The following is a 27,046-nucleotide window of genomic DNA, read 5'->3' as shown; positions in this document are numbered from 1 at the left end:
CCCCCCCCCCACAGGCCCCGCTCCCTGTTCTCCATTCTTATTTTTATGCAGCCACTTGGAAGAAATGGAACACGACCTGTTGCCTTTTATTTAAAAAGTGTTGCTAGCCCTTCCTGGGGCTCCTATGCAAAAACAAAACAACCCAAAATGAAGCCTCTTCCTGATCAGGGATGGGGGGTGGGGACTAGGGCTCAGCAAATGGAAACCGTGCTGGGGGGGGGGGGGCGACCTGGAAGGCCTCCCGCCTGCCCGTGCCCCTCAGGAGGCCCTGGGCTGCCCCCTCGCCTCCCTCTTTGCCAGAAGATGGAGAGGCAGGTTGGTCTTCTGAACGCTGTGTGGGAGCCGAGCGCTGACGGGCTGGTTACCAGGCTGGGGCAGTGTTGGCGAGACGCCTCATCCGCCTGCAGGGGCGGAAAGGGTGGTGACCCAGGGCCAGCTCCCAGCCTTGGGCCACTGCCCCCGCCCCCCACTCCCGGGCTCTCTAGGGCAGCTGGGGAGTAGAAACAGGCAGGACATGGCGGGTGGAATTCCCAGTCCCTCGCCTCCCGTGGCCTTGACCATGTGCTGCTTGGGCCCTGAAACTGTCCTCTCACCTGCCTGCTCAGGCCCTGCCCACCTCCTCAGGGGTTCTGAAACCTGGGTCTGGGCTGTGGTCAGACCCAATCTCAGGGCTTGCTTTTGCTCCGTGCAGGGTTTGAAACCTGTACTCTAGGGGCGCACAGGCGCCCTCCCAGAAAGAAACTGGGTCACAAGGGGGAGTGATGGTTCTGTACCTGCCTGGAAGACGGTGCCTGTGGGCAGAGCCAGCTGCAGGGGTTCTGGGGGGCAGGGGAGAGTACCTTGTGTTCCTGTCCTGGTCACGGATCTTCTTTTCCATCTCGGCATCCGTCAGGGTCTCCAGCAGTGGGCACCACTGGTCAGCATCCCCTGTGTTCCGGATAGCAATCTCCACCGTGGGCAGGGGGTTCTCACTGGGATGGGGAGGGGAGAGAAAAGTGCTAGTTCACAGAACAGCAGCTGGAAAGGCCCCCAAAACAACTGTCTACCTCTTGCCCACCAACAGATGAACGCTGGGGCCCCGGCACGGTGGTAAGGCTGGGCCTTTCCTGCCTCCCCCCTCCCCCCCCCATCCCGCCCCGGGCCCATTCCCATGCTCACTCCTGAGAGGGGCACCTCAAGGCAGAGACGCCAGGAGCCCGCCCCCCCCCCCCCCCCCGTGACCACAGCGTGCTGCCCCCATGACCCTGGACTTCTCTTCAAAGCAGCAGGCTCTTGGCTGCCGCCTTAGTGTCTCTGGATCTGTGAGACTGAGGAGGGGCGTTCGCTGTGGAGGAGGTTCCCTTAGAGAACAGTGAGGCCAGGCCAGCTGCTATCACTGGGCTGGGGGGAGGGAGGGCTGTTGGCACTGCTCAGTGTCCAGGGCCAGGACCCACCAATCGGGAGGACAGATGGAGGGTGAAAGGAGAGAAAAAGCAGGGGCTACCCCAGAGTCCTGGACACCCCTCACTGAGGGTCGGCTGGGCCAGCCTGCTCCTGAATGTCCCACACACTTGCCTCTCAGCCCGCTTCACGGGTGAAGTCAGCTCCAGAGAAGCTGGGCTATCTGCTGAAGGTAGAGAGCGAGGCCCCAAACCCTCATCCCCGTCCACTTTACCCTGGGGTCCCTCACCCCAAGGGCCACCTGTGCATCCTTTTCCAAGTAGACACAGTGGGGGGAGGGGGGGGAGTTCAGCCTCAGCGAAGGCTATGAAGGCACAGAGTGGGGGGAGGAGGGGAGGCGGGGAGGGGCAGGAGCACCAGGGGAGGGAGGGTGTGGGGACAGGATAGCCGTGGGCAAACTACGGCCTGCGGCCGGGTTTGAAATGAATAAAACTATTGAAAAAAAAGACCGTACCCTTTTATGTAATGATGTTTACTTTGAATTTATATTAGTTCACACAAACACTCCATCCATGCTTTTGTTCCGCCCTCCGGTCCAGTTTAAGAACCCAATGTGGCCCTCGAGTCAAAAAGTTTGCCCACCCCTGGGACAGGAGCCTGAAGAGGCATGGAGGCCACAACTGCCAGGAGGGGCTGTGTCTCCTACGTTCGGGGCAGACAAGCTTCAGAGTGTGGCCCAACTGCAATCCTCTCCCGCCCCTTCCCTGTCACCACTCGGGCCTCCCCAGGCCCCTCTCTCCTCCAGCCGGGCGGCTGCACCTTTCCCCTGAGGCTCAGCCCCGGCGACGGCCTGCCCTGCTCTGCCCCAGCCTGCCAGGAGCCTGCTCATCAAAGCCTGGAGCCCTGCAGAGCACCAGCAGCTCCGGGAGGAGTGAGGGCAGGCAAGGCCCAGGGAGGTGCCTGCGGGTGGGGATGGGGTAAAACACGATAGGCCCGAGGGGGCAGCCTTGGTTTTGACACCATCTGGAAAGTAGGAAAGACATCGGAGGGATTTTCAGAGGGTTACGCTTATTAAAGCAGCCAGCATGCGTCCCCTGAGGGAGCTTCCTAGGGGCCGGGGGCCTTCTTACACAGCTCCCCGAAGCCTGTGCCCAAGGTCATGTGAGTGGCTGGCTAGAGAGGAGCGTCCACCAGGCCTGACTGCAGAGCCCCCGGCCTCACGGTGGGGCCGCAAGGGTCTGCCTCGACCTCCCTGTGCTGCTCTCCTGCCTGGGGTCTCCGACACCAGGCGCACACATGACAGCGCAGGGTGCCGGCTGAGGCTGGCACCACAGCCCAGAGCTGGCCCTGGCTCCCCTGCAGAAGTGGGGCTGACCTCTTTTTTTTTTTTTTTTAATATATTTTTATTGATTTGAGAGAGGAAGGGGGAAAGAGAGATAGAAACATCAATGATGAGAGAGAATCATTGACTGGCTGCCTCCTGCACGCCTCCCACCAGGGACCGAGCCCGCAACCCGGGCATGTGCCCTTGACCGGAATCGAAACTGGGACCTTTTGGCTCTATCCACTGAGCCAAACCAGCTAGGGCGGGGCTCACCTCTTAAATCAGGCCCAGAAGCCTGAGCTCCTGCTGGTGACTCTGAGGCCAGTGACAGCAGCGCCAGCCCCCACGCCTTGGGACCCTGGGGCCAATCTCCTAATCACTCCTGACAGCCGTGCTCCAGCCTGAGCTGGTGGTTGGACAATCCAGGAACCACCAGCCACAGACCCAAACATCATTCCTCACCTCGAGGGCTACCGACTGCCTTTCTCAGGGCGGCAGCCATGAAAGGCGCCAAGCTCACACGAGGGGAAGAGAACATGCTTTCCTCTTAATTTAAACAAGAGCTGGTGCGTAGGTCCTGGAGTCCCTGTGTTTACCCCCTGGGCTCTGGGAAGATTCCACGCCAGTGGTTGTTCTAAAATAAGAACCGATCAAAACAAGAAAGGGCCTGGAGCCAGCAGGCCTGACTCGGTTTGGGGAGGACGCACAGACACAGACCCAGCCTGCCTCCCACCCTCTCAGGGAATTGTGACTCATAGGCTTCAAGGCCCCTAACACCCCACAGTGTCCAGGTGGGGACCCAGAGCCCAGGCGGGAAGGCCGTGTGTGAGGCCACAGAGGGACCAGGACTGATGATCATACAGGATCTTGAGGTTAATTTTCAGTGTGATCGCACTTTTATGACCTCACGTGACACAACAGACCCGCTGAGAAGCAATGCTGTGCCCACTGAGTAAATGAGACAGCGGGAAAGACCTGCCCGCAGCCACTCAACTGGGAGGGGGCGGAGGACACAGACCTCGATGTCACCCTCCTGTTCAAGACCAGCTGACTGTGGACAAGGGTGCCACGCCACTCAGAGAGGAAAACGCAGTCTCCCAACAAATGGTGCTGAGACCACAAGACCTTGGGTTAAGCAATGGTTCTTACACGTGACACTAAAAGCACAACAAAAGGAAAAATAGATAACAAAATGTGCAACTTGTGTACTTCAGAGCACAATAATACAAGTGAAAAGAAAAGCTACAAAACGGGAGAAAATATTTGTAAATCATGTATCTGATAAGGGACTTGTATCTAGGCTCCACCCAGCCCCCTCTCGATGAAGCCCTGTCCCTTTCCTGTTACTCACGGTCTGTTCGTCCCCATTCCGCTGGCTTCCAAACATCTATGACAACCTAGTTTAGCTGTGTCCTCTAGGAGCTCAGGGGCCCCACCCACCTGCCACACACTCGTGTTCCCCACGCCCCCCACTCCACGTTCCCCCGCATCGGCCAGCCCACCCCACTTGCTGAAGGGAAGCAGCCTGTTCTCTGCCCTGGTGCCCGACTGTGGGCATCTTGCCCCTGCTCCACCGGACATGACTCAGTGCCACCCCTGGGAAGGGCACCACAACCAGGCACTGGCAGGAGGACAGACTCCTGGCTCGTTGCAGTTCTGTCCCGAGCGATGAAGCCTGTGACAAGCCAGCCCTGACCAAGGCAACCCTTCCTGTCTCTGACAGCTCTCTGCCCACTAACCAACACTAACCAATAGGTTGGGCCCAAGATGAAGAGCTCACAGGCCTGGACAGCTGGGAAAGCACAACCAGGCCATACCCCTCCTGCCTGGCTGGCCCAGGCTGCTGCAGGGGAAATGTGCTCCCCCTGGCCCCCATGGGGTGGCCCTGCCTTCCATCCTGAGGATGTGAAATCTGCACACTAAGCACTAGAGACTGAGGTGGGACGGAGGTCTGTGACGCTCCCTGTCCACAAAACCGGAATTCATTAACTGGCTGCTGCGATACGGGAGGGATCTGTCTAAGTCCTGACCTGTCACCACCACGGGCTCCCGAGGGGCACCTGCTCTGAGCTACTTGGCCCACTGCTGACGTCCTGAGGCTCAAGGGCTTTGGGTGGACAGCTCGGTTCACCTGGAGGTCAGAGCAGGATGGTGCAACATGTGTCAACACCCTCAGGGTCCTGTTGCCGAGAGCATGACACCCCCACGCCTGCACCTGCCAGTCAGAACGTGTGTTCTGACTCAATCAGCATGTGGGGAATGAGGTACTCGGTGTTGATGTCAATCCTAAGACCTGCAAAATGTCACTCCCTCCCAGGACCTCAGGGTCAGCGCTGGGAAGCAAGGCCGTGCCAAACTGGTCTTAGACCCAGTGGCCTTGGTTCCAGCGAAGAGTAAAGAGACACGCACTGACACACCTCGAGCAGGCCTCCCACAGGAAGCGGGAGATGTGGGCAGACACCACCTCCCCTCTCCTCGCCAGGCCAGGACCACCTGGTTGGCAGGGCTGCTGGGGGGTTACGGGAGGTGAGGATGTGCCGTGTCAGCTGGGATGCTGGGAGCACAGACCCCCTCGGGACTCAGAGTCTCCAGGCCTGGAACCTCAGTCCTGTGGTGTGCCATCATTCCTTCTCTCTTGCTCAGATTTACAGGAAGCCGTAAGAAATCTGTCTCTTGGGAATTCTGGGAGAACCAGCTGAGACAAAAACATACTCACGAGCCCCATTAATTGTTATGTCTTTGCAAAAAGACCTGCATACTTGCTCCTCATGCAGCATGTGAAGCTCAGTCTCTAAGTAATGACCACCACATGTGGCTGATGACAGCTTCATGAGCAGAATAAATCCTAACATCCTGTTTTGATGCAGGGATACTCAGACCCCCACCCCCACCCACACACCATCCAAATGGGGAAGAGGAGCTCCAGGGACAGGGTTGGTTGACGGCACAGTCCTGAGGCCGGCGAGCCTCACTACTCAGTTAACGCTCCCAAGTCCTACCCTGCCAGGCCTGTTTCTCACTGTGAGGCCAAAACCAACAGGAAGGCCGTGTCTGTCCACCCCCAACCCTAGCACAGAGGACACTGGACTGGAATGTTCTCTTTACACTTCCACCTTCGCAGGCAGCCTGACTTTGGCTCTTGCTCTTCCATGGCACCAGTACGGGGTCCGGCCGGCATGGGTGCTCACCAACTGGCCTGACTGCACGGTGGCGAGAGGCAACAGTGAAAGCAGCAGCTGGAGGATTCCCTGGCTCTGTGAGCCAGGAGGGCCGTATGGAGGAGCCCGTGTTTGAGACAGGACGCAAGTCCATCAGATGAATTCTGGGTGCAACCCTGACAGGCAGTGTGGGCAAGAGTGTAGAGAGGAGGACGGAGGGGTATGAGGGCCACAGAGGGGCTGCTGGCCCGGAGTGCGGCCCAGGGCAGTGCGGGGGCGTGGAGGACAAAGGGGTCAGATACCCCATCTCCTTAGACCCACCCCCTCCATGATGGGCAGAGGTGGGGGGAGCCCGGCTTCTGGGATATAAGAGGTGGCAGAAGGAGCGAGGCTGCCCAAGGCCAAACCATACTGCGAAGCTCCAGAAAATCCCAGAGACATCACCATGCACAAGGAGAAGTCTTTTCCCAAAAACAGGTTTGCAGAGGAGACAGAGAGAGACTCATCGCGATCCTACCTGAAGGCGTAGGTCTTCTGATGCCAACTCAGCTGTCCTCGAATGCTGTAGGCGATGGTGGTGACAAACTCCCCGCCTAGTCCCAGTTCCGAGCACAGCTTCAGGGCGAACTTCTCGGGCGAGTTCTCCTTCTCGGACATGTCCCACTCAAACTGGTCCACCAGGGAGATGTTCCCCACATGGATGTTCAGCTGGGGCCAGAACCAAAGAACCCAAGTTAGAACAGGCAGAACCCGCCCCACAGAGGCACTGTGAGAAGGGGGACAGCTCGCTCTGAGCCAAGTGTGTCTGACCCCAGAGCAGACAAGCCCTCACACCACCAAGCCAGGCCGGAAACCCAACCTGGGGACAGGCTTCCAGTAGCCCACCAGATGACGGCATCCCAGGGGTAGGAATTCTAGTGGGCTGGAGCACCTGAAGGGGTCCCACAGCTGACAACTGTCCAGCCACCAAGAAAGCCTCCAGTCAGGGGAGCAGGTGGCAGCTCCAGCGGAGTTTGAACTGCCTGACAACTTTCTGTATGGCTGCCTACAAGCCCCATCAGGACAACAACATGGCACTCAATTCTGAGAAATATACCAGGGAAGCCAGCTGATCAGGCGCATGAGGACCATGTGTGGGGCTGACTTGGCCGCTTGGAGCATGTGGTTGGCTGTGGCTCACTCCATAAGGCCATGTCCTCACTGAAGTTATAGGACAAAGATGCAGCACAGGGCAGGGTCCTCAGGGCCATGCTCCAGAGGTAACAGGCTACACAGGAACCTGGGTGAGGCTCCTGCTACTACAGCCAACAATCCCCCATTTCTCTCCCATGACATCCCCCTTTTCCCAACTGTGCCCCTTTTCTGGTAGTTGGCCACAGTGTGAAACTGAAACAGGCGAAGAACAACAAATTCTCTCCAAAGTAATTAACTAGCAAGGAGACTGAATCAGTAATCAAAACCCTGACAAAGAAAAACCCTGGCCCTAATGGCTTCACTGGTGAATTTTATCAAAAACTTAAATAAGAACTACCATCAAGCCTTCTCAAATTCTGCCCAAAAGAAGTGAAGAGCAGGCAACACTTTATAATTCATTGCCCTAATGCCAAAGCCAGACACTGCAAGAAAGGAAAACTATAGAGCAATATTCCTTATGAACACGGATACAATAATCCTCGACAAAATCCTAGCCAACTGAATTCAGCAGCATATTAGAAGGATTATACACCACCACCACATGGGATTTATTCCTGCAGTACAAAGATGCTTCAATACGAAGACCGATCAATGAGAATATACCACACTAACAGATGAAGAATAAAACCACATGATCATCTCAATGGATACAGAAAAAACATTTGGCAAAATTCAACACCCTTTCAGGATAAAAACACTCAAGAAACTAGAAATAGAAGGAAACCACTGTTTTGTTGTTGTTAATCCTCACCAGAGGATTTTTTTCAGTTTTTCAGAAAAGAGTAGAGGAGAGGGGTAATGACAGAAAGAGAAGAACATCTATGTGAGAGAGACACATTAATTGGTTGCCTCCCGCACACGCCCCAACCGGGGCCAGAGGTCGAGCCTTCAACCAAAGCACGTGCCCTTGACCAGAATCCAACCTAGGACCCTTCAATCCTTGGGCTGATGCTCTAATCACTAAGCAAACCACCTAGGGCAGAAGGAAACTACTTTAACATAATAAAATCCATACATGAAAAATCCACAGTGAATACGTGTTCAACAGTGAAAGACTAAAAGCTTTTCCTCTAAGACCAGGAACTAGACAAGATGACTGCTCTTACAATTTCTAGGCAGAGCAAGGAGGCAAGAAAAAGAAAAAAAGGCACCCAATGCCCTAGCCCAGTGGTCGGCAAACTCATTAGTCAACAGAGCCAGCTATCAACAGTACAACGACTGAAATTTCTTTTGAGAGCCAAATTTTAAAACTTAAACTATACAGGCAGGTACATTGTTATGAAGCTACCTATACAGTTTCAGTACTGTTGAGATTTGGCGCCTCCCCCCACACTGCGTCTCCCGCGGCCCGCCTGCGGCGTTGCCTGACCGACCGACACCCCCCACTTCTTCTAATGCCACTTCTTCAAAACAGACTCGCCCAGGCCGAAAACCGACTTCTGCGCATGGGTCACGAAGTTTCAATCGCACTGTACGCGTGCCCGCACATGGTATTTTGTAGAAGAGCCACACTCAAGGGGCCAAAGAGCCGCATGTGGCTCGCGAGCCCCGGTTTGCCGACCACTGCCCTAGCCGGTTTGGCTCAATGGATAGTGTCAGTCTGCGAACTGAGGGGTCCCAGGTTAGATTCCGGTCAAGGGCACATGCCGGGGTTGTGGGCTCGATCCCCAGTGGGGGCTGTGCAGGAGGCAGCCGATCAATGATTCTCTCTCATCATGGATGTTTCTGTATCTCTCTCCCTCTTCCTTCCTCTCTGAAATCAATAAAAATATATTTTTTAAAAAAAGCACCCAAACTGTAAAGGAAGGAGTTATCTCTGTTCACATGATATGAGCTCATATGTACAAAACTTTAGATTACATAAAAGAAGTTAGAGCTAATAAATAAATTCAGCAAAGTAGCCCTAGCCGATTTGGCTCAGTGGATAGAGTGTAGGCCAGCGGACTGAAGGGTCCCATGTTCGATTCCGGTCAAGGGCATGTACCTTGGTTGCGGGCACAACCCCAGTGTGGGGTGTGCAGGAGGCAGCTGATTGATGTTTCTCTCTCATCGATGTTTCTAACTCTCTATCCCTCTCTCCCCCCACTCTCTGTGGAAAAATCAATAAAATATATTTTTTTTAAAATTCAGCAAAGTAGCAGAATATAGTCAAAACACAAAAATCAGCTACATTTCTACACTAACAATGAACAATCTGGAAAGAAAATTAAGAAAACAAATCCATTTAAAATAGCATTAAAAAGAACAAAATAGTTAGGAATTAACTTAACAAAGGAGATAAAAGACTTGTACAATGAAAACTACAAAACAATGCTGAAAGCAATTAAAGAAGTCATAAATAAAAGACATCCCAACACTTTATTTTTGTAGAAGTAGGAAAAAATCCATCCTAGAATTCATATGAAATCTAAGCCCTGAACAGCCACAAAACAATCTTGAAAAAGAACAACAAAGACTCCACTTCCTGATTGTAAAGCTACAGTAATCAAAACAGTGTGATACTGACACAGAGACAGACTTGTAAACCAAAGGAACAGAGAACCCAAAAATAAACCCTCGCATATATGGTCAAATGATTTTCAACAAGAGCACCAAGACCACTGAATGGGAGAAAAAACAGTCTTCAACAAACCATGCTGGAAAAGCAGGATATCCACATGCAAAAGAATGAAGCTCGGTCCTAACCTTACACCAAGCATGTCAAACTCAAAGGCTGGCATGGGCCAAATAAACAAGGTTTAAGTTTCTGCGGGCCGCAAAAAAACACAAAAGCTTCAATTTTCATAGAAACATAGGTTTATTTCAATAGAGGCATGCTGAACACAAAGGGCTGAAATAAATGAGTCATTGTTAATATAAAATAGTAGAACACTTTAATAAAAATTACTATTTTTTCTTAAACATTAACTTACCAGACACCAAATAACTGCACAAATTAATAAGCGTAATACAAATAAACCTATTTCTCTTGTTCTCTGAAAGTGAAATATTTCCGGTTACGCACACCAAACAAGTCAGTACAAGAATAATGACATGGCAATCGGCTGCTAAAATATTCGCTGCTAGTATCAGTGGAGAGAAATGGTGCGCCTGCACGTAAGGTGCATAAGGGAAATGAATGCAACACAATTATAGTAATCAGCCATTAGCAAACATTGTAGTTTGTTATTAATAACTGGAGGCCCAGTGCACGAAATCCGTGCACTGGTAGCGTCCCTAGTGGCTGCTGGCTGGGTATTCCCTCTTCCCCTGGCTGGCCCTGCCCCCTGGTCGAACTCCTGGATGAACCCAGGTCGAGGGGACAATTTGCATACTATACTTTTATTATATAGGATTATGTATAACAGGATACTGTAAAAATTAAGTTATGAAATTTTTATTAAAATGTTTCTTATAACCGTTATATTGCCTGGGCCACAAAAATATTCATTGTGGGCCACATGCAGCCCGCGGGCTGTGAGTTTGACATGCTTGCCTTACACCATATATAAAAGTTAAACCAAAATTGATGAAAGACATAAATATAAGAGCTAAAACGATAAAACTCTTAGAAAAAATAGATGAAACAGGCAACAAATGAGAAAAATAGAAAAATTGGACTTCACCAAAAAAATAAAAAGGTAACTCACAGAATGTGAGTAAATACTTGCAAATCACATATCTGATAAGGGATTGATATGTAGAAGATATAGAGGAACTTGTAAAACGCAACAAAAGAACAAACCTGATTAAAAGTTGGGCAAAGGTCTTGAATAGACATTTCTCTAAAGAAGATATACAAATGGCCAATAAGCACATGAAAAAATATTCAGCATCACTAACCAACAGGGAAATGCAAATCAAAACCACACTGAGGCTGAAACCGGTTTGGCTCAGTGGATAGAGCGTCGGCCTGCGGACTGAAAGGTCCCAGGTTCGATTCCGGTCAAGGGCATGTGCCTGGGTTGCGGGCACATCCCCAGTGGGGGATGTGCAGGAGGCGGCTGATCGATGTTTCTCTCTCATCGATGTTTCTGACTCTCTATCTCTCTCCCTTCCTCTCTGTAAAAAATCAATAAAATATATTAAAAAAAAAAAAAAAACCACACTGAGATACCACTTCACACTAAGCAAGCTCTGTAGCAGGCAGGCCTGGCCCCAAATCCCAAGTCTACCACTTCTCAACTGGGCAGTTTGGGGCAGATGGCCTCACCTTTCCATGTGCCCACTTCTTTTTTTTTTTTTTTTTAAATATATTTTTATTGATTTCAGAGAGGAAGGGAAAGGGAGAGATAGAAACATTAATGATGAGAGAGAATCATTGATCAGCTGCCTCCTTCGTGCTCCCCACTAGGGATCAAGCCTGCAACCCAGGCATGTGCCCTTGACTGGAATTGAACCTAGGACCCTTCAGTCCGCAGGCCGATGCTCTATTCACTGAGCCAAACCGGCCAGGGCTATGTGCCCACTTCACCTGTAACACAGCGGATAAGGCAGCATCTATCCCTAGGACTGTGGTGGGTTACTGAGACAGAAAGGGTGTGCTCGACCCAACCAGCCTCTGGGAAGGGTATGGCAGCGTGCGCATCTGTGGGCTTTCCCCCCTCTGCCCATCAGCTGGCTTCATCTCCTTTGAATACGCCTGGAATGTGTACCTGACTCAGAGAAGGCAGGCCCACCCTTCCTTGGGCAGGAAGCAGAGCCACGTGCTCTCAAGGACAGCTTTCCAGGAGCACTGTCCACAGGCTTCACTGACGGCTCCGTGTACCTTCAGTGTCCCATGCCCCCCACACATGGGATAAGGCGGGCTCTGGCACACGGAGAGGAGCTGCCTACCTTGATGATTACACGCTGGTCTGACTGGTCCTCCAGGATGCTGTCCGTGGGATAGGACTCAATCTGCTGTCTGATGGCAGAGGCGATAGCTGGCACGAATGTCAGTGGGTTCAAATCTAGATCATCACAGAGGATTTCTGAAAACATCTCAGGAGTCATCAGCTTCTCTGTAATCAGGTAAGAGGGCAGAGGTTGTCAACAAATTGCAAGGCCTAATCTCAGCATTCTCAGCCCTGACCTCCCCTACTCCTTCCTCCTCTGCAAACCTCGGATGAAGATAAGGATGAAGATGAGGACGGGTGGCCCTCCCTGACATGTCAGGGAAAGGAAGCAAAGGATGAACTCTCCCTTCTGCCCATCGTTCCACCACCTCCTTCACACCCCCGGGTGGTCAAGGCCCTAGGTGTCCCCCCCATACCAGGTTCTCCCTGCTCCCAGGCACCCTACACCACTACACACTCAATTAGTTCTAACCAATGAGATGTTTGGGAAGAGGGGAAGCAAAGGTGCTTCAGAGCCGATGTGTCATGTCCACACTCTCCTCTCCTCTTGACCCGGGCAAGCAGGGCAGCCCCATGTGAAGACTCAGAGAGAAGACAGCGATCTACTAGGAGAGGCCTCAGAGGAAACCTACGCTGCCAACACCTTGATCTTAAACTTCTAGCTTCCAGATCTGGGAGAAAATGCATTTCTGTTGTGTAAGCCCATGTGTGGGACGTTACGGCAGCCCTAGCAAACGAACACAGCTTCCTTCTGGATGAGGCACTCTGAGGCCAGGTCCCTAGCAAACGAACACAGCTTCCTTCTGGATGAGGCACTCTGAGGCCAGGTCCCTAGCAAACGAACACAGCTTCCTTCTGGATGAGGCACTCTGAGGCCAGGTCCCTAGCAAACGAACACAGCTTCCTTCTGGATAAGGCACTCTGAGGCCAGGTCCCACTGGAGGATGGAACAGATGCTCGTCCATCTACTTCTTCCTCACCAGTAGGAATATCCCTCAGAGATAGTTTTCAGCTGCTTATGGCTTTTTACAGACCTTCCCTCAGTTTCTAACTCTATGGGTAGCATATGCACTCAACAAGCTGACAAGCAGGTGTGTGTGGGTCCTGGAAACGTAACTGTACCAGGCATGAGCTCACAGGGACCATCTGTGACTGGCCAGGCTATAGCAAGGTACTGTGCCATCAAATGTTTTTCTGCCCATTCTGCCCTATTCTCATAACCCAAACCTTAATGATCACCAACACTCTGGGATAAGCCACGGACAAAAAAAGCCAAGAATGAATTCCCACATGAGCAAATAGCATGATTCCATTATCAAGAACTATCTCTGCTTAACAGATACTCGACCCCACTATTTCCTCACTAGCCCAGAAGAAGAGCTAGAGACCGAGTGTCCTAACAGCATCAGGACAAACCTGTAACACTGAGCCAACCTATGTTCAATAACTCAAAAAGCAAGCAAATGTAGTTTATTTTGAAGATTGCAGCAGGCAGCTAAAGTGCTCAGGCTAAGTAACCTATGAGTACATTGTCCACAGCATTTTAAAAAACTAACCTTTTGCCCGACCAGTGTGGCTCAGCGATTGAGCATCAATCTATGAACCAGGAGGTCACAGTTCGATTCCTGGTCAGGGCATACGCTTGGGTTGCAGGCTCAATCCCCAGTAGGGACTGTGCAGGAGGCAGCTGATTGATGATTCTCTCTCATCATTGATGTTTCTATCTCTCCCTCTCCCTCTCCCTCCTTCTCTGAAATCAATAAAATAAAATAAACTGTGGCAGAAGCAGGATTTGAACCCAAAGTCCACACTCTCTAAAAGCCACAATGCTTTGATTGTTGGGGTGAGAACCCACAACCCGCCCAAAGGGCATCAGGCATGAAAGGGGAGTGTTTGTACAGTGGCTTTTCTGGGCTCATGGAGCCCCATCTACCATTCATGTTCCAGGTAAAGGCATCCCTTAGCTTCTGCCCATCAATCTCCATATCCAGCCGGATGGGGACCAGCACCTCAGGCTGGGACGCATTCTCGTGGATCACTGCTGGGTCATGGTCATCAAAGCTGGAAGTAAACGGCAGCAAAGTCACCAGGGGTGCTCTGAGTCCCCCCAGGGCTCCCTCTCTGCACCATGGATCACTGCAAACCTGGCCAAGGGGGAAGCCCACTTCTTAGGGGACTTGTCAACTAAGGGCTGAGTCAGCAGAGACCAGGGCAGCAGGGGTCCCGAGCCACAGGGGCTGAGCTCCACACTTCATGAACACACGGGAAAGAGAGGGAGAGCTGCTGGCCTGGGCAGTGGACACGACCTGGGCATGCTCTGAAAGAAGGGAGATTTAAGCCCCAAAGCAGGCAGGACTTCCACAGAAAGCTGTGGGAAAGGCGGAAATGCCTGAGCAAAGGCCAAGGAACAAGGAGAAGCAGGGAGCTGCTGGGGTAGCAGCAGCCAGAACACTGAAGGTGGGGTAGAGGTTAGATGGGGGAGCAGCTTGGGAGGCACTGGGAGACTACGGGGTCAAGGTGCCAACAGTTCTCCATCTCGGCTGCGGACTCTCTACCTAAGGGAGTTCCAGGAGGACTGAGCAAGGGCTTTAGGAAGACAAAGAGGGAAGAGATGTGGGCATGCTGGAGGACTGGGAAGCCTAAGGGCATCTGCGGAACACAGAGGGCTGAGACCTGCTCTCAGAGCTTGGGGCAGGACCACAAGCAAACAAGAAAAGCATACCATATGCCAGACACAAATGCTCGGGCTTGAAAAATAACTCCCAAAAGGTAGCTATGTCCTAATCCTTGGAACCTTGACCATGTGCTTTGCAAAGTGATTAAGTTAAGGCTCTTGAGAGGAGATTAATTATCCTAGTGGGCCTAAATGATATCAGGAGAGATTTCACACACACACACACAGAAGGCCATGTGACCACAGAAGCAGAGGCTGGTGCTGTGGCTATAAGCCAAGGAATGCCAGCAGCCATCAGAAGCTGGAAGAGCCAGAAACAGGTTCTCTCCCAGAGGCCCCAGAATTGCAACCCAGCCAACACCCTGATTCTGGCTGGAGCAAGCTGGAGACCAGCACCCTGCAAGCTGAGGGAAAACAGTTTCACGGAGAAGGCAGCATGGGATTTTGGGGAACACGAAGCAAGCGTGTTTTTCAGGGGAGGAGGAGATTAAAATGCATCTGGGCACTGAGGTGGGCTCAGTGGAAAGGGTGAGTGCGCTCACCAGAGAGGGAAGGTTCTCTTCTTGTCCCGGCCCATGCGGTTCCGGTTGATGGTGGTGGAGCACGGCACAGCGTCTAGATGGTGGGAGCTGTTGGGCAGGGTGGGCACCCACTGACTGTTCCTCTTTGCCTTCTGTTCCCTGGAAAGACACGGGAAATCTTCCACTCAGTCTATGAGCCCAAGACCACCACCAGGTAGCAAGTCAGCGGATGCCCTCTGCACCCCTGCTGGGCTCCAGGCCCCAGTGGGAGCTTCTGTGCACCCCGGACTCTGCAGGTGTCTATTCCCTAGGCTCCCACCAGCACCTGCTGGGAGGTAACCAAGCTAGAAGAAGGGTGCGAAGGGGCCCCAACATGTCAGAGCAGCCCCCGCCCACGGCACGAGCCGTAATTAGCATGCTGTGCTGGACGTGGCTCCATGGAAGCACTGTGAGGAGGCGGCTTCCCAGAGGAGTGGAGCCTTAAACACTGAGTCGGGGTTCACTGGGGTGGGGATGACTGGAGAGGAGAAAGCATTTCAGGAGGAGACAGCAGCAGCTTGCGGGCCTGACGGGGGCTGGAAACATGGGACACAGACAGGTCCCAATGACAGGGGCCGACGTGTTCTGTGAGAGTCTATACTCAGCAGACGTGTTCTGTGAGAGTCTATACTCAGCAGATGGCTGGGAGTCCCCAGGGGTTTGCAGCAGGAAGAGACATGATCAGACTATTATTTCAACATGCAGGCCAGCCTGAGATGGCCTAGGCAAACCTGCAGGCCTCTGGGCTTCCAGACCAGCAGACACTCAAAATAACTTCAGGAGCCCATGTCTTACAGAAGGCTGAGTGCTCTGAGTCCCTTGCTCATCCTCGGGGCAGCCTTCCCCAATGAGATGACGAGCAAGGTGAGGGCAGTGACTGTGTGTAATTCACCTATATGAGCACCTGTACCAATCTTCTTCAACAACGGCTACCACTCAGAGAATACGGATTTCCTGCTGCTTTGCCAGTGCCCTCTCAGGAGCGCCAGAGACACAGCTGGCAGCCCTTCCCCTCCTCATGGGTCGTGGAGGGCAGAGGTGGTGGCCATGACCTGCCTGGGCCCAGGCCCTTTAACTCTTTTATTTTCTAAAACTGGGGCCACTCACACTCAGATGCTGAGGTCCGGGAACATCCCTGACTGAGGGCAGGGTCAGAGAGGGATTCACAGCACCTTGGCCAGGGCTCCACCGTCCCCCGTACCCAGGTCTTGCTTAGACCTCATGATCAGCCTTCACCTTATATGAGAGGCCTGGGGAAACGGGAAACACGGAACTGATCTGGGCAGGGCTTAGAGCTGGGGCAACAAGGCCAGGATCCGACCACAGCCCATCTGGGCCCACTGGCCACCCAGACCCGCCCAGAGCACAAACATTTAAGCAATAGATTCCTGAATCCCACCCAGGTCAAACAATCCCCATCTTTGGGGCGGGCCTGGAAATATGAATTCTTAACAACTTCCATGCAATGCTGGTGCCACTGGGCCTGTACTTGGGAGCCTTGGGTCTAGCACACCACCTCTTTTCTGAGCCTCCTAGAGCCAAATCCTACCCTAACTCAGTAGCAATCTCACTCATTTCCAGTCTGGGCTGTTCTGCCAAGTTATGTCACAGACACAGTGAGCATGAATCCACAGCCACGCACAGAATCTGAGACTACGAGTCATGTAATTCAAGCTTCTTCCTCTGCCAGGAGGTCTGCCTGAGAGGGGGCAGCCAGCCTCTGCCTGACCTGCCCAGTGAGGGAGGGGGGAGGTGCCAGTCCTCCCGTGGGGCTGACTAGACAGTGAGAAGGCGCTTCCTGAGCATAAAGCCTGACAAAGCGCAAAGCAGCCTCCTGCAAACCTTTACCTCCTCCCCCCTCCCCCCCAATTCTTCCTCCCTCAGCTGTTCCTCAAATGACACGATCATTAAGAAAGTGTTTATCGCCCCATAAAAGTTTCCCAGCTGATGTGTGCAGACTTGAAAGTCCCATCCATGTGCACTTAATTTCCTTCTGCCACTTCCCTGGGAAAGTCTAGCCATCCTTATGTTTTACCACATCCCGGGGGGTGGGAGGGGGGCGGGGGGGAGGGCGAGAAATCTGTAGAGCACACATGTATAACGCTGGCCAGGTTGGATGTGTGCCACCATTTCCCAGGGGCAGTGGGGAGGCAGGATTATATAAACAATCCAATAGGAAAGTTGAGAGCAAATTGGAAAAGAAAACCATATCACGTGAAACAATAACGCTCTCCAGCCCTGCCAGTGTGGCTCAGTGGTTGAGCATCGACCTATGAACCAGGAGGTCAGGGTTAGATTCTGGGTCAGGGTACATGCCTGGGTTGCGGGCTTGATCCCCAGTGTGGGGCATGCAGGAGGCAGCCAATCAATAATTCTCATCATTGATGTTTCTCTCTCTCTCCCTCTCCCTTCCTCTCTAAAATCAATACAAATATATTTAAAAAACAAATAAAACAATAACACTCTCCAACCCCCTTAGTGCTTCTGGGATTTGGTGCATATGAATGCACATTTGCTTGAGAACTGAAAGCACAGGGCAGGCATCACGGGACTCAGGCATGTGAACCCCGTCTTTGGTGCTGCAGTCTGCCGGGAGCCGGTCCATCCTTGCTGTTTCAAGGGACCTGGCATATAAGGCATACTGTTCTTTTTTTTTTTTTTTTTTTTTATATTTTATTGATTTTTCACAGAGAGGAAGGGAGAGAGATAGAGTTAGAAACATCGATGAGAGAGAAACATCAATCAGCTGCCTCTTGCACATCCCCCACCAGGGATGTGCCCGCAACCCAGGCACATGTCCTTGACCGGAATCGAACCCGGGACCTCTCAGTCCGCAGGCTGACGCTCTATCCACTGAGCCAAACCGGTTTCGGCTATGGCATACTGTTCTTAATATGTTTGCTCACCTTCTTGGCACTATGTGTTTTAACCAAGGTCACCTCTCTGAGAAAGGTTGTTTCCCCAGGTAGGGATTTTCCCCTGAAGTTAGGGAGGGAATAAAAGCCCTTAACTAAGTGCCAGGCGGGTAATTAATCACTTTAACTACATCATGTTTAAGCTACATAATCTTTACTCCCTGGAATGGAGATAATAAACGCCCTAACCTTTGGAATAGAGATTGATAGGATTGGAATCAACTGGTATAAATACAGATGTAACAAGACAACAGGACACAGAACCTAGACACAGAACCTACACAGAACCTAGAGACAGAAGAACTTCGCTGGAGAGAACATGGCAAAAGATCCTGGACAGAAACTGGCCACAGAACCTAGAGACAGAACCTAGTGAGAGAACCTGGCTGAAGAACCTAGAGACAGAACCTGGCTACAGAACCTGGATAGAACATGGCAAGAGAGCCTGACTAGAACCTGGTGACTGAACCTGGCTGGAGAACCTAGCAAGAGAACATGGACACAGAACCTGGCTGGAGATCCTAACCAGAACTTCGCTGGAGATCCAGACCAGAACTTGGCTAGAGATCCTGGCTAGGGTGCTGATCAACTGAACGCTGTCTCCATGTCATTCCTTCTTCGCCGACTCCGTCCACACCTTTGGGGACCCCTGGACCTGCTGGGGCTGGACTCCAGCAGCAGTCTAGTTAATTACGGTATAGTTACATCCTACTTCATTCCAGTGAGCCCCTTCACTCACTCAGCCTCTCCCTAAGGCTGGACACTCTCGTGGCTCCATATTTCCCATTATTGCTTCCAAGGGGATCTCTGTATATATAATGGTTTTTGTTGGTAGTGGTATTCTTTTAAATTATTGCTCTGGGACAAATTCCCAGGGGTGAAATTAACAGGTCAGAGACAAAAAAAAAAAAAAAAAAAAAAGTTTGATGTCACAATGATTTACAAAAAGATCATGCTCAGCCCTATCTGGTTTGGCTCACTGGATAGAGCATTGGCCTGTGGACTGAAGAGTCCCGGGTTCAATTCCAGTCAAGGGCACATGCCTGAGCTGCAGGCTAGATCCCCAGTAAGGGGGGGGGTGGTGCAGGAGGCAGCTGATCGATGATTCTCTCTCATCACTGATGTTTCTATCTCCCTCTCCCTCTCCCTTCCTCCCATAAATCAATAAAAAAATATTTTTTTTGAAAAGATCATGCCCACATAGAAGCTGTCACAGCATCCGTGAGTGCACCTCTGTCACTCCTTCCCCAATTATTTATGTTGCTATTTTTTAAAATATTTCTTTATTGCCCTAGCTGGTTTGGCTCAGTGGATAGAGCGTCAGCCTGCAGACTGAAGGGTCCCGGGTTTGATTCCAGTCAAGGGCCCATACCTTGGTTGCGGGCTCAATCCCTAGCCCTGATCGGGGCAAGTGGGGAAGCAACCAATGAATGTGTCTGTCTCACATCAATGTTTCTCTCTGTCTTCCCCCTCCCTTCCACTCTCTTTAAAAATCAATGGAAAATTAGCCTCGGTGAGGCTTAACAAAAAAAAGACAACAAACACCACCAACAAGAAGATTTTTAAATTTAGAGAGAAGAAGGGTGGGAAACATCAGTGTGAGAGCACATCGATTGACCGCCCCCCACACGCCCCCCCCAAGGCATTGAGCCCGAAACCCAGGCATGTGTCCTGACCAGAAATCGAACCAGCAACCTCCTGGTGCACGGGACAACACCCAACCTACTGAGCCACACCGGCAGGGTGCGATTTTATTTTTTACTTTGAATTTTTAAAATTACACACAAGGACAAACATCGTTACCTGTGTTTGTTTATTCTTCATACTTCCAGTGTGGACCACCCTTTACCTATTTATCTATTGGGGTATTCAAGTTTCCTTATAAATCTAAATGAATAGACTGTTTCTACAACATAACTTTCCGATTACTTTCCTGTTTAAATGTTACTATAAACACTCTTTTAAAGGTTCTAAATTTATACATTCAAGTCTATTGTTTGTTTGTTTTGTGACTTTGTCTGGGTCACTAATTTTTCAGAGAGACGAGTCCCACTTTTAAAGCATTCTCAGTCACTCTCCAGAATACAAGGCTTGGCTTGGGTTTTTAGAAATTCCAGAGACAAAGAAGAAACTTAAAAACTGGCCAGGATGACCTGTAAGCACAGCGGGTAGAGTGCTGAAAAGTATTTCGGTACCTGGGTGGCGTGGCTCAGTGGTTGAGCGTCGACCTATGAACCAGGAGGTCACAGTTTGATTCCTGGTCAGGGCACATGCCTGGGTTGCAGGCTCGATCCCCAGTGTGGGACGTGCAGGAGGCAGCCCATTAATGATTCTCTCTCATCACTGATGTTTCTGTCTCTCTTTCTCCCTCTCCCTTCCTCTCTAAAATCAATAAAAATATATTTAGAAAGAAAGAAAGAAAGAAAGAAGAAGAAGGAAGGAAGGAAGGAAGGAAGGAAGGAAGGAAGGAAGGAAGGAAGGAAGGAAGGAAGGAAGAAAGAATGAATGAATTTTGGTTTGACTTAACGCCAACCAGTTCTGGTATTTTTCAGAGAAAAATACTGGCAGGTGTTGCACGAGCACGCCTGGCCAGGGGTTTGTTACCTGAGGTAGGTGGGGGGCTCCGTGCTGATGGACACGGCCTTGTACTTCTCGTCATTGCCGTCCAGAATCTCTTCTACCTCTGAGGCTTTTAACAGAGTCACGCTGGTGGCCAGGGTTGTGTATCCATGATCTGTAACCAGAGACACAGCTGTGGTCACCCTGCTGGGGGGGCAGCGACCAGCAGTAGCCAGTAGATGCAGCACATCGAGATCCTCACATGCAGGAGGTGAGAAAAGCAGGTGTCAACCTTACTACGGCCGAATGCGGGCCTCTTCCAAAAGGGCAGTCTGGACTGAGCGCCTCACTTAGAGGTCCTACTGGATAAACACTCTGAGGATTTCTTTGGACATGTGGGTCCCAGGAGCACTCGCTCCGGGCACAGAGGAAGTGCACAGGGCAGCGGCGGCAGGTGCAGCGCAGCACAGCCAGCAGGGGCTGTCAGGAGAGAAGAAGGCTCCAGAGTATAACGCCAGTGGGAAGAGGTCTGACACAACTGCAGTCACAACACGAAGCAAAGTGGAGAGATGGGATGAAAGATGAAAAAGACTTTTCTTTTAAAACAAGAGCCCAGAGAGTTGGAGAGAGCTGCTTCACACCCAACAGGAACTCCTGGCCCTGGGCCGGTCAATACTGTCTGGGAAGCGGGACAGATTCTAGGCACCTGGGCTCAGAGCTCTTCTGGGAAACTGGGGTCAAGAGCTGCTACCTGCCTGCGGGTCCAGCCCGGCTTCTCCTGGAGACACGAAGCAGTTATGGGGGAGTGTTTCCAAAGCACAAGGCGGAAGAGTCGCCGAGACTTCCTCGGAGGTTTGCGGAGGGGAAAGCAAGCTGGGACTCACTGCGTTAGTGACTGGTGCTCCACCCGGGGCGGAGGGAGGACAAAAGGAGGCTTTTTAAAGTGAGTGGAAATGTTATAGCAGCAGATTAAAAAAAGCTCCGGCTCCTGCATTAAAAGAACCACTACTTTGTCCACAGTGGACAAGACCACAGCAGCACCTACAGACACAGCCAAACAGGACAGACTGCAAAGCGTGCTCTCGCTCTCTCTCTCTCACACACACACACATACACACGCACGCACATGCACACGCACACGCAGCTCTCTACAAGGGGCCATTGCCAAGTGGGAAGCACTTTCCCCACCTGCTGAACATTGTGCTGAACAAATGGACCGTGAGACTTTCCTGGTAGAGCTGAAGAGCATCCTTTCGCCCTGCACAGAGCTGCCACGGCTGAAGCATGCTAGTGCCTCTACCGTCACTAGAGTCGGGCTGCTCACCTAGCCACCCCAGGCACACCTCAGGCACAACGAGCAGGGACATGCACATGAGCTCCAGCACACTGGCTGCCAGAATGAAATGCTATGGGATGGACGTGCTCTAAGAAGCGAAGCGGTGAGAGCCCCAGAGGGGAGTGGGAGCTGGGGCCGCCACCCGCCGCTCGGGCTGCATGAGGATGACTATGGCGGTACGCCACGGCAGATGGCAGAGCATCACAGCATTCCTAAAACGTTTTGAGACCAACATGTCTTCACAGCACCCGCTACTGTTCCGCCCGACCCCCCTAATACCCCCTCTGGTCCCGTTAAAAATACCTGGTAAAGGACCGCCACCGGCTCCCTGGAGCCACTTTCTTGCCTGAGCTGCACGTGTGCCCTGCCCCTAGGATGCTCCTTGCCACGCTAAGGTCAGGGCTGCAGTGAAGACACTCTGGAGTGAAAACGTTTTATCTTCATGACATAAGCGAGTGGTTTTGAAACAGGTTTACAAACCCTCGTGAAGACGCACCCTTAGTGTTAGGTTTTGTTTTTTTACCATGTGACGATGCAACTATTTTCTTCCTCTCTTCCACAGTGGCTAGTCGCCTCCAGAGTGAGGGATATCTCTTGTACAGAGAACCTCGGAACATACGGAGGTAGTTTCCCACCTATGAGTAAAGCAAGAAGGCTCATTATGAGGGTCACGTCTCCACACAGAGGGGAGGATCCTGGTGCAGAGGCTCCGCTGGGTCAGGTGATAGACAAACAGGCCTGAGTTGGCCATCAGGCACCAGGCTTTCAGCAGCAATAAAAACACATCCTGCTGACAACAAGGGTTCAACAGCAGTGCACATCTGGCCCACATCTGGCCCCCTCCAGGCGGGGACCGTAACATCTGCATCCTGACGACAGGCCCCCAGTGCTCACCAAGAAGCCCCCAGAGCTCACGGAGAAGCTTGCAATGATTTTGATTTTGGACTCAGGCGCTCTGGCACTTTCCAGAAATGTAAGGCCTCTTTGACTTTCTTTTATCTTTAAAACCAGACTTTGATATTTTTATGATGTAATAAACACCAAAAAGGTCTCTTAATTTTAGACAGATGCAGGATAATTTCCCCCATGACCCCTGTTGCTTTGTTTAGAAACAAAACTCAAACCAGGGATACCAAAGGAATTTTCCGAAGAGTTTAAAAAGCACTTATCGGCAATCACCAGAGTGCTATATAAATCATTACTTTCCCAAACAATAGCTTCAGATGGCTTGTACCAAATACTCAAAGTATGACTTCCTTGATAACGGAAAAAATCTAGGCCTAAAGTTTTTATAAAGAAACCTCAACGTGTCACTGACTTTTCCAAAATGATCACTTGAATCACAGGGCAAGAGATGGCCAGTGGAGTGAGTGCCAGGTGCTGGCTCCACCTGACTAGGAGTCACATTCCCTTTCTGGGACAACTTACTTATCTGTCAAATGCTCAGCAACTCTGTACCCCACAAAGGATCTATTATTTTCCCATTTACCTACCCATCACAGTACATTTACTAAATAAAAATGTTTCTCCATTTTTCATGAATCAAAGATTTCTATGATTGACAACCAGAGCTGAGCAGCGTGAGTCGATAACCACACGTCCGTCGTGTGCCGCACAGTAGGCACAGACCCCTGCACGTGATCTGGCTTGAGTGTCTTACCATCCCAGAGTAAACGTAGTTGCCATTAGGTTTTGAAAAGACATTGATGGGCCGAAACCGGTTTGGCTCAGTGGATAGAGCGTCGGCCTGCGGACTGAAAGGTCCCAGGTTCGATTCCGGTCAAGGGCATGTACCTGGGTTGCGGGCACATCCCCAGTAGGAGATGTGCTGGCGGCAGCTGATTCGAGGTTTCTCTGCAGAGTTCCACGACTCCGAGACCCGCCCTAAGGCCGCTTCAGAACAGAGGGCAGGGCCTGCCTTTCTGTTTTTTTCCTGAACCAATTTTTGTCTGCTCTGGACCTGGTTTCCCAAATGTAAAATGAAAACATAGACTTGGGAATTTCCTAGAGGCCTCTCAGGTCTGTGACTCTAACTTGGTGGGTAGAGCTGCCGGCAGAGGGCAGAACAGTGGCACCTTCTCACTACAAGTGCAGATGCTGCTCCCAGGCCCCTTCACAAATGAGGCCAGCCCACCTCTCTGAATATGGTGCCTGTTTCCCAAGGGAAAGGGGTCTGGGGGCCATGCACCCAATGCCGTTGCAGGAGCTACAGAATATCAAAGAACAGCATTCTGATCTTGAACCTTCCCCAGACCTCCAAAGGTCCAACGACTGTGCAGCCAGGCCCCAGAAAGCCAACTGCCTTTCCCTTCTTCCTTCTGGGTGTCTACTGACTCGGTCTCAGGACAATGTTCTCACGCAACAGGGCTGAAAGAGAAGACTGCCGTTAACCTTCTAGAAACTAAAATGTATTACAGAAAAGATCTCAGAGGTCATCTAGTCCAGTGATGGCGAACCTATGACACGCGTGTCAGAGGTGACACGCGAACTCATTTTTTTGGTTGATTTTTCTTTGTTAAATGGCATTTAAATATATAAAATAAGTATCAAAAATGTAAGTCTTTGTTTTACTATGGTTGCAAATATCAAAAAATTTCTATATGTGACATGGCACCAGAGTTAAGTTAGGGTTTTTCAAAATGCTGACACGCCGAGCTCAAAAGGTTCGCCATCACTGATCTAGTCTAAGCATCTAATTATACACGAAAAGAGTGACACGGAGGCAGAGCAGAGCTGGGACCTGCCGTTCCTCCCACCTGGCTGCAAACTTCTTCTCAATCTGCTCCACCCAATAAATGAAAGCTTGCTTTTCAAAAGTACCACCCAACTGACTGCTTTTCCTGCCCAGGAGATCGGGTAAAGGTTTCTTTAAACAACCTGCCCATTATCACATACGGAAACTCTTCAACTGCCTTTTGTATCCTGCACTTACTGGCTCAATTTCCCCAGCACAGCTATCTTTGAAGAGCAGTATTTATGTGAGAATGTGAAAAATTTATTGCATCCTGCCCTTTTTGTCTTATAAAAATTGGTGGAAAATGATAACACTATGTTCTGATGCTGACAACATTGGTGTCATAATTCAATACAACTTAGATAAGCCAGGAACCACAGGGGGTCCTGAGAGCCTCAGTGTGGCCATCATGAGGCTTATTTCATGTTCAAGTGTAAAGAAAAGCAACAGAAATTGTAAAGACAGGAATGAAATGTTGGCGTCGGACACTAACATCTGCTGCAAGAGGGAGTAACCCTTGGCATTTTGTAACTGCGTTAGCTCTCCAAGGTTAGCACTTACCTTGTTACACGAGAGAGAGACTCTACTGCTTGGATATGCACATCTGAATTGCATAGCCATGGTTTTTTCTTTTTCAAAAGGAATATACACTATTGGGGGGCTTCCTTTAGACCAAAAAAGGCTAGTTTGAGGTAATCTGGAAAAACAATGAACTTAGTACAAACTATCCCTGAAGGACCAGTGGTAGGGTTTTCCTAAAGTCAGTGGTCCAGCTGATTCAACAAAGTGCTGCCACTTCTAATAAGGGTTAAAGAGCTTTAGGATTGCCCTGGCCGAGTGGCTCAGTTGACTGGAGCGAAGTCCAGTACACCAAAAGGTTGGGGGTTCGATTCCGGGTCAGGGCACATATCTAGGTTTCAGATTCGATCCCTGGTCCAGAACATACAGGAGGCAACCAATCCATCTTTCACATCGATGTTTCTCTCTCTTTCTCTCTCCCTTCCTCTCTCTCTAAGATCAACAGAAACATATTCTTGGGTGAGGATTTTAAAAAAAAAATCTTTAGGATCTTTCCCCTGTAATAATAATTCAATCAGTTCAAGATATGCAAAGCGACGATTGCTTCTGAATTGCTGAAAGACCTAGCTCAGGGGCTGGGGCCTTATCCACCCAAAGGAAATAGGATGTCCTCATCCACCCAAAAGCAAGCATCCGCCTCCCAACCTATTTCCTCCCTGGTAAACTGGTAAACAAAGGTCCAAACACCTCCCTCCCACCTCAAAGGCTACGGGCACAGCGGATGAGCCCTCATGGGGCCTCCCCTCTACAACCTGCCATTTCGGGATCCCAGATACACCAATGGGGGAGGGGTGCACGTGAGATTTCCAACATCTCCCTCCAAGCGTCGCACGGGCTAACCAAGACACCCGGTTTCTTTCCGTTTGCCCGGTGTTGCACCAGCTTAGCGCGAAACCAGGGATTCCCGGGGCCGCCCTGGCCCTGGCAGCAAGGTGCGTACCTGACTACCAGGGAAAGGGTAGGAAAGCACACCCGGACTCTCAGGGGCACCGGGGGCGGGGCCTCGTCGACCCCGCCCTCCAGGCCCCGCCCACCGCGCGTGCTCGCGCGCGCGCCCGCCGCGATGAATGGAGACGCGCGTTCCCAGCGCGCAGACCCGCCCTGAGGCTCCCGCGGGCGACGGCCTGGAAGGAGGGCGGGCCGCACGGTACCTCGGAGCCGATCATGTAGAACTCGCCGTCGTCCTCTAGCTGGAACTTGACGGGCTTTTGCCCGAAGGTCTTGCTCAGCGCCATCATCATCATTGCGGCGGTGGAGGCGGGCGGCAAAGGCCGGGATGCGAGGGATCGGGAGGGCTGAGGCGTGTCCGGGGCGCGCCCAGTGGCGGGAAGTCGAAGCCGGGAGGCGAAGGGCGGGCCGGGCGCTCGCGCCGCCGTTGCCGCCGCCGGGATCCTCAGCTACCGCAGCAGACGACGACCAGGCCGCCCTCGGTGCGCATGCGCCGGCGTTGACGCTGACGCGCGCGTTGCCGCCGCCCAAACAAAAGGCCCGGGCGCGTGCCCGCGAGTCTCTTAAAGGAACCCAGACCCAAAAGCTCTTCCGGGCTGCTTCCCAAATGGAGATAACCGAGGGAAATTCTCACAGATGGAAATAGCAACAGAGGCCCTGACTCAGGCGGTGGCTTTCCCAGTCTCACAGCTGGGACTGGCACTCTACCCAGTGGAGGAGAAAGGAAGTGAGGCCTGGAGGCTGGGAGGAGGCCCGAGGTGCCTGTGCCTCAGTTTCCCCACCCAGGAAGCACATAAGAGGGCGCCTAGGAACAGTTCCGGACCCACAGCCGTTCCTGCCGCCGGAATGGGCAGGATGACAACACTGA

The 27,046-nt window shown here is 51.6% G+C and overlaps 1 protein-coding gene across 2 annotated transcripts; it reads right to left on the bottom strand.

The window, feature by feature from the left end:
- Positions 1–65: 65 nt before the first annotated feature.
- SMARCB1 (SWI/SNF related, matrix associated, actin dependent regulator of chromatin, subfamily b, member 1) lies at positions 66–26,615 on the bottom strand. 2 transcript variants are annotated; one of them, XM_036353721.1, is made up of 9 exons: positions 26,382–26,615; positions 22,414–22,552; positions 20,627–20,756; positions 15,090–15,227; positions 13,807–13,934; positions 11,872–12,038; positions 6,380–6,570; positions 840–971; positions 66–401 (listed from the first exon to the last, which is right to left on the bottom strand). In XM_036353721.1, exons 1-9 carry the CDS (start codon positions 26,472–26,474, stop codon positions 362–364), a joined length of 1,158 nt encoding a protein of 385 aa, XP_036209614.1. In that variant the 5' UTR covers positions 26,475–26,615; the 3' UTR covers positions 66–361. The 2 variants fall into 2 exon arrangements, with proteins under 2 accessions (XP_036209614.1, XP_036209615.1); XM_036353722.1 differs by having other exon boundaries at positions 22,441–22,552.
- Between the last annotated feature and the right edge of the window lie 431 nt (positions 26,616–27,046).

Source organism: Myotis myotis, unplaced genomic scaffold (assembly GCF_014108235.1).
Source record: "Myotis myotis isolate mMyoMyo1 unplaced genomic scaffold, mMyoMyo1.p scaffold_m19_p_20, whole genome shotgun sequence".
Classification (NCBI taxonomy): Eukaryota; Metazoa; Chordata; class Mammalia; order Chiroptera; family Vespertilionidae; genus Myotis; species Myotis myotis.
Note: the sequence above shows the minus strand (reverse complement) of the source record. Positions and strands in the feature narration are given on the sequence as shown.

Bases quoted from the DNA above. Each gene is read 5' to 3' on its own strand.
- SMARCB1 (XM_036353721.1), bottom strand. From the start codon at position 26,474: ATGATGATGATGGCGCTGAGCAAGACCTTCGGGCAAAAGCCCGTCAAG. The intron at 20,757-22,413 runs GTGCGTCTTCAC...CTCTGGTTACAG, and splicing joins AACAAAACCTAACACTAAGG to ATCATGGATACACAACCCTG. The intron at 972-6,379 runs GTAGGATCGCGA...TCCCCATCCCAG, and splicing joins CAGAAGACCTACGCCTTCAG to TGAGAACCCCCTGCCCACGG.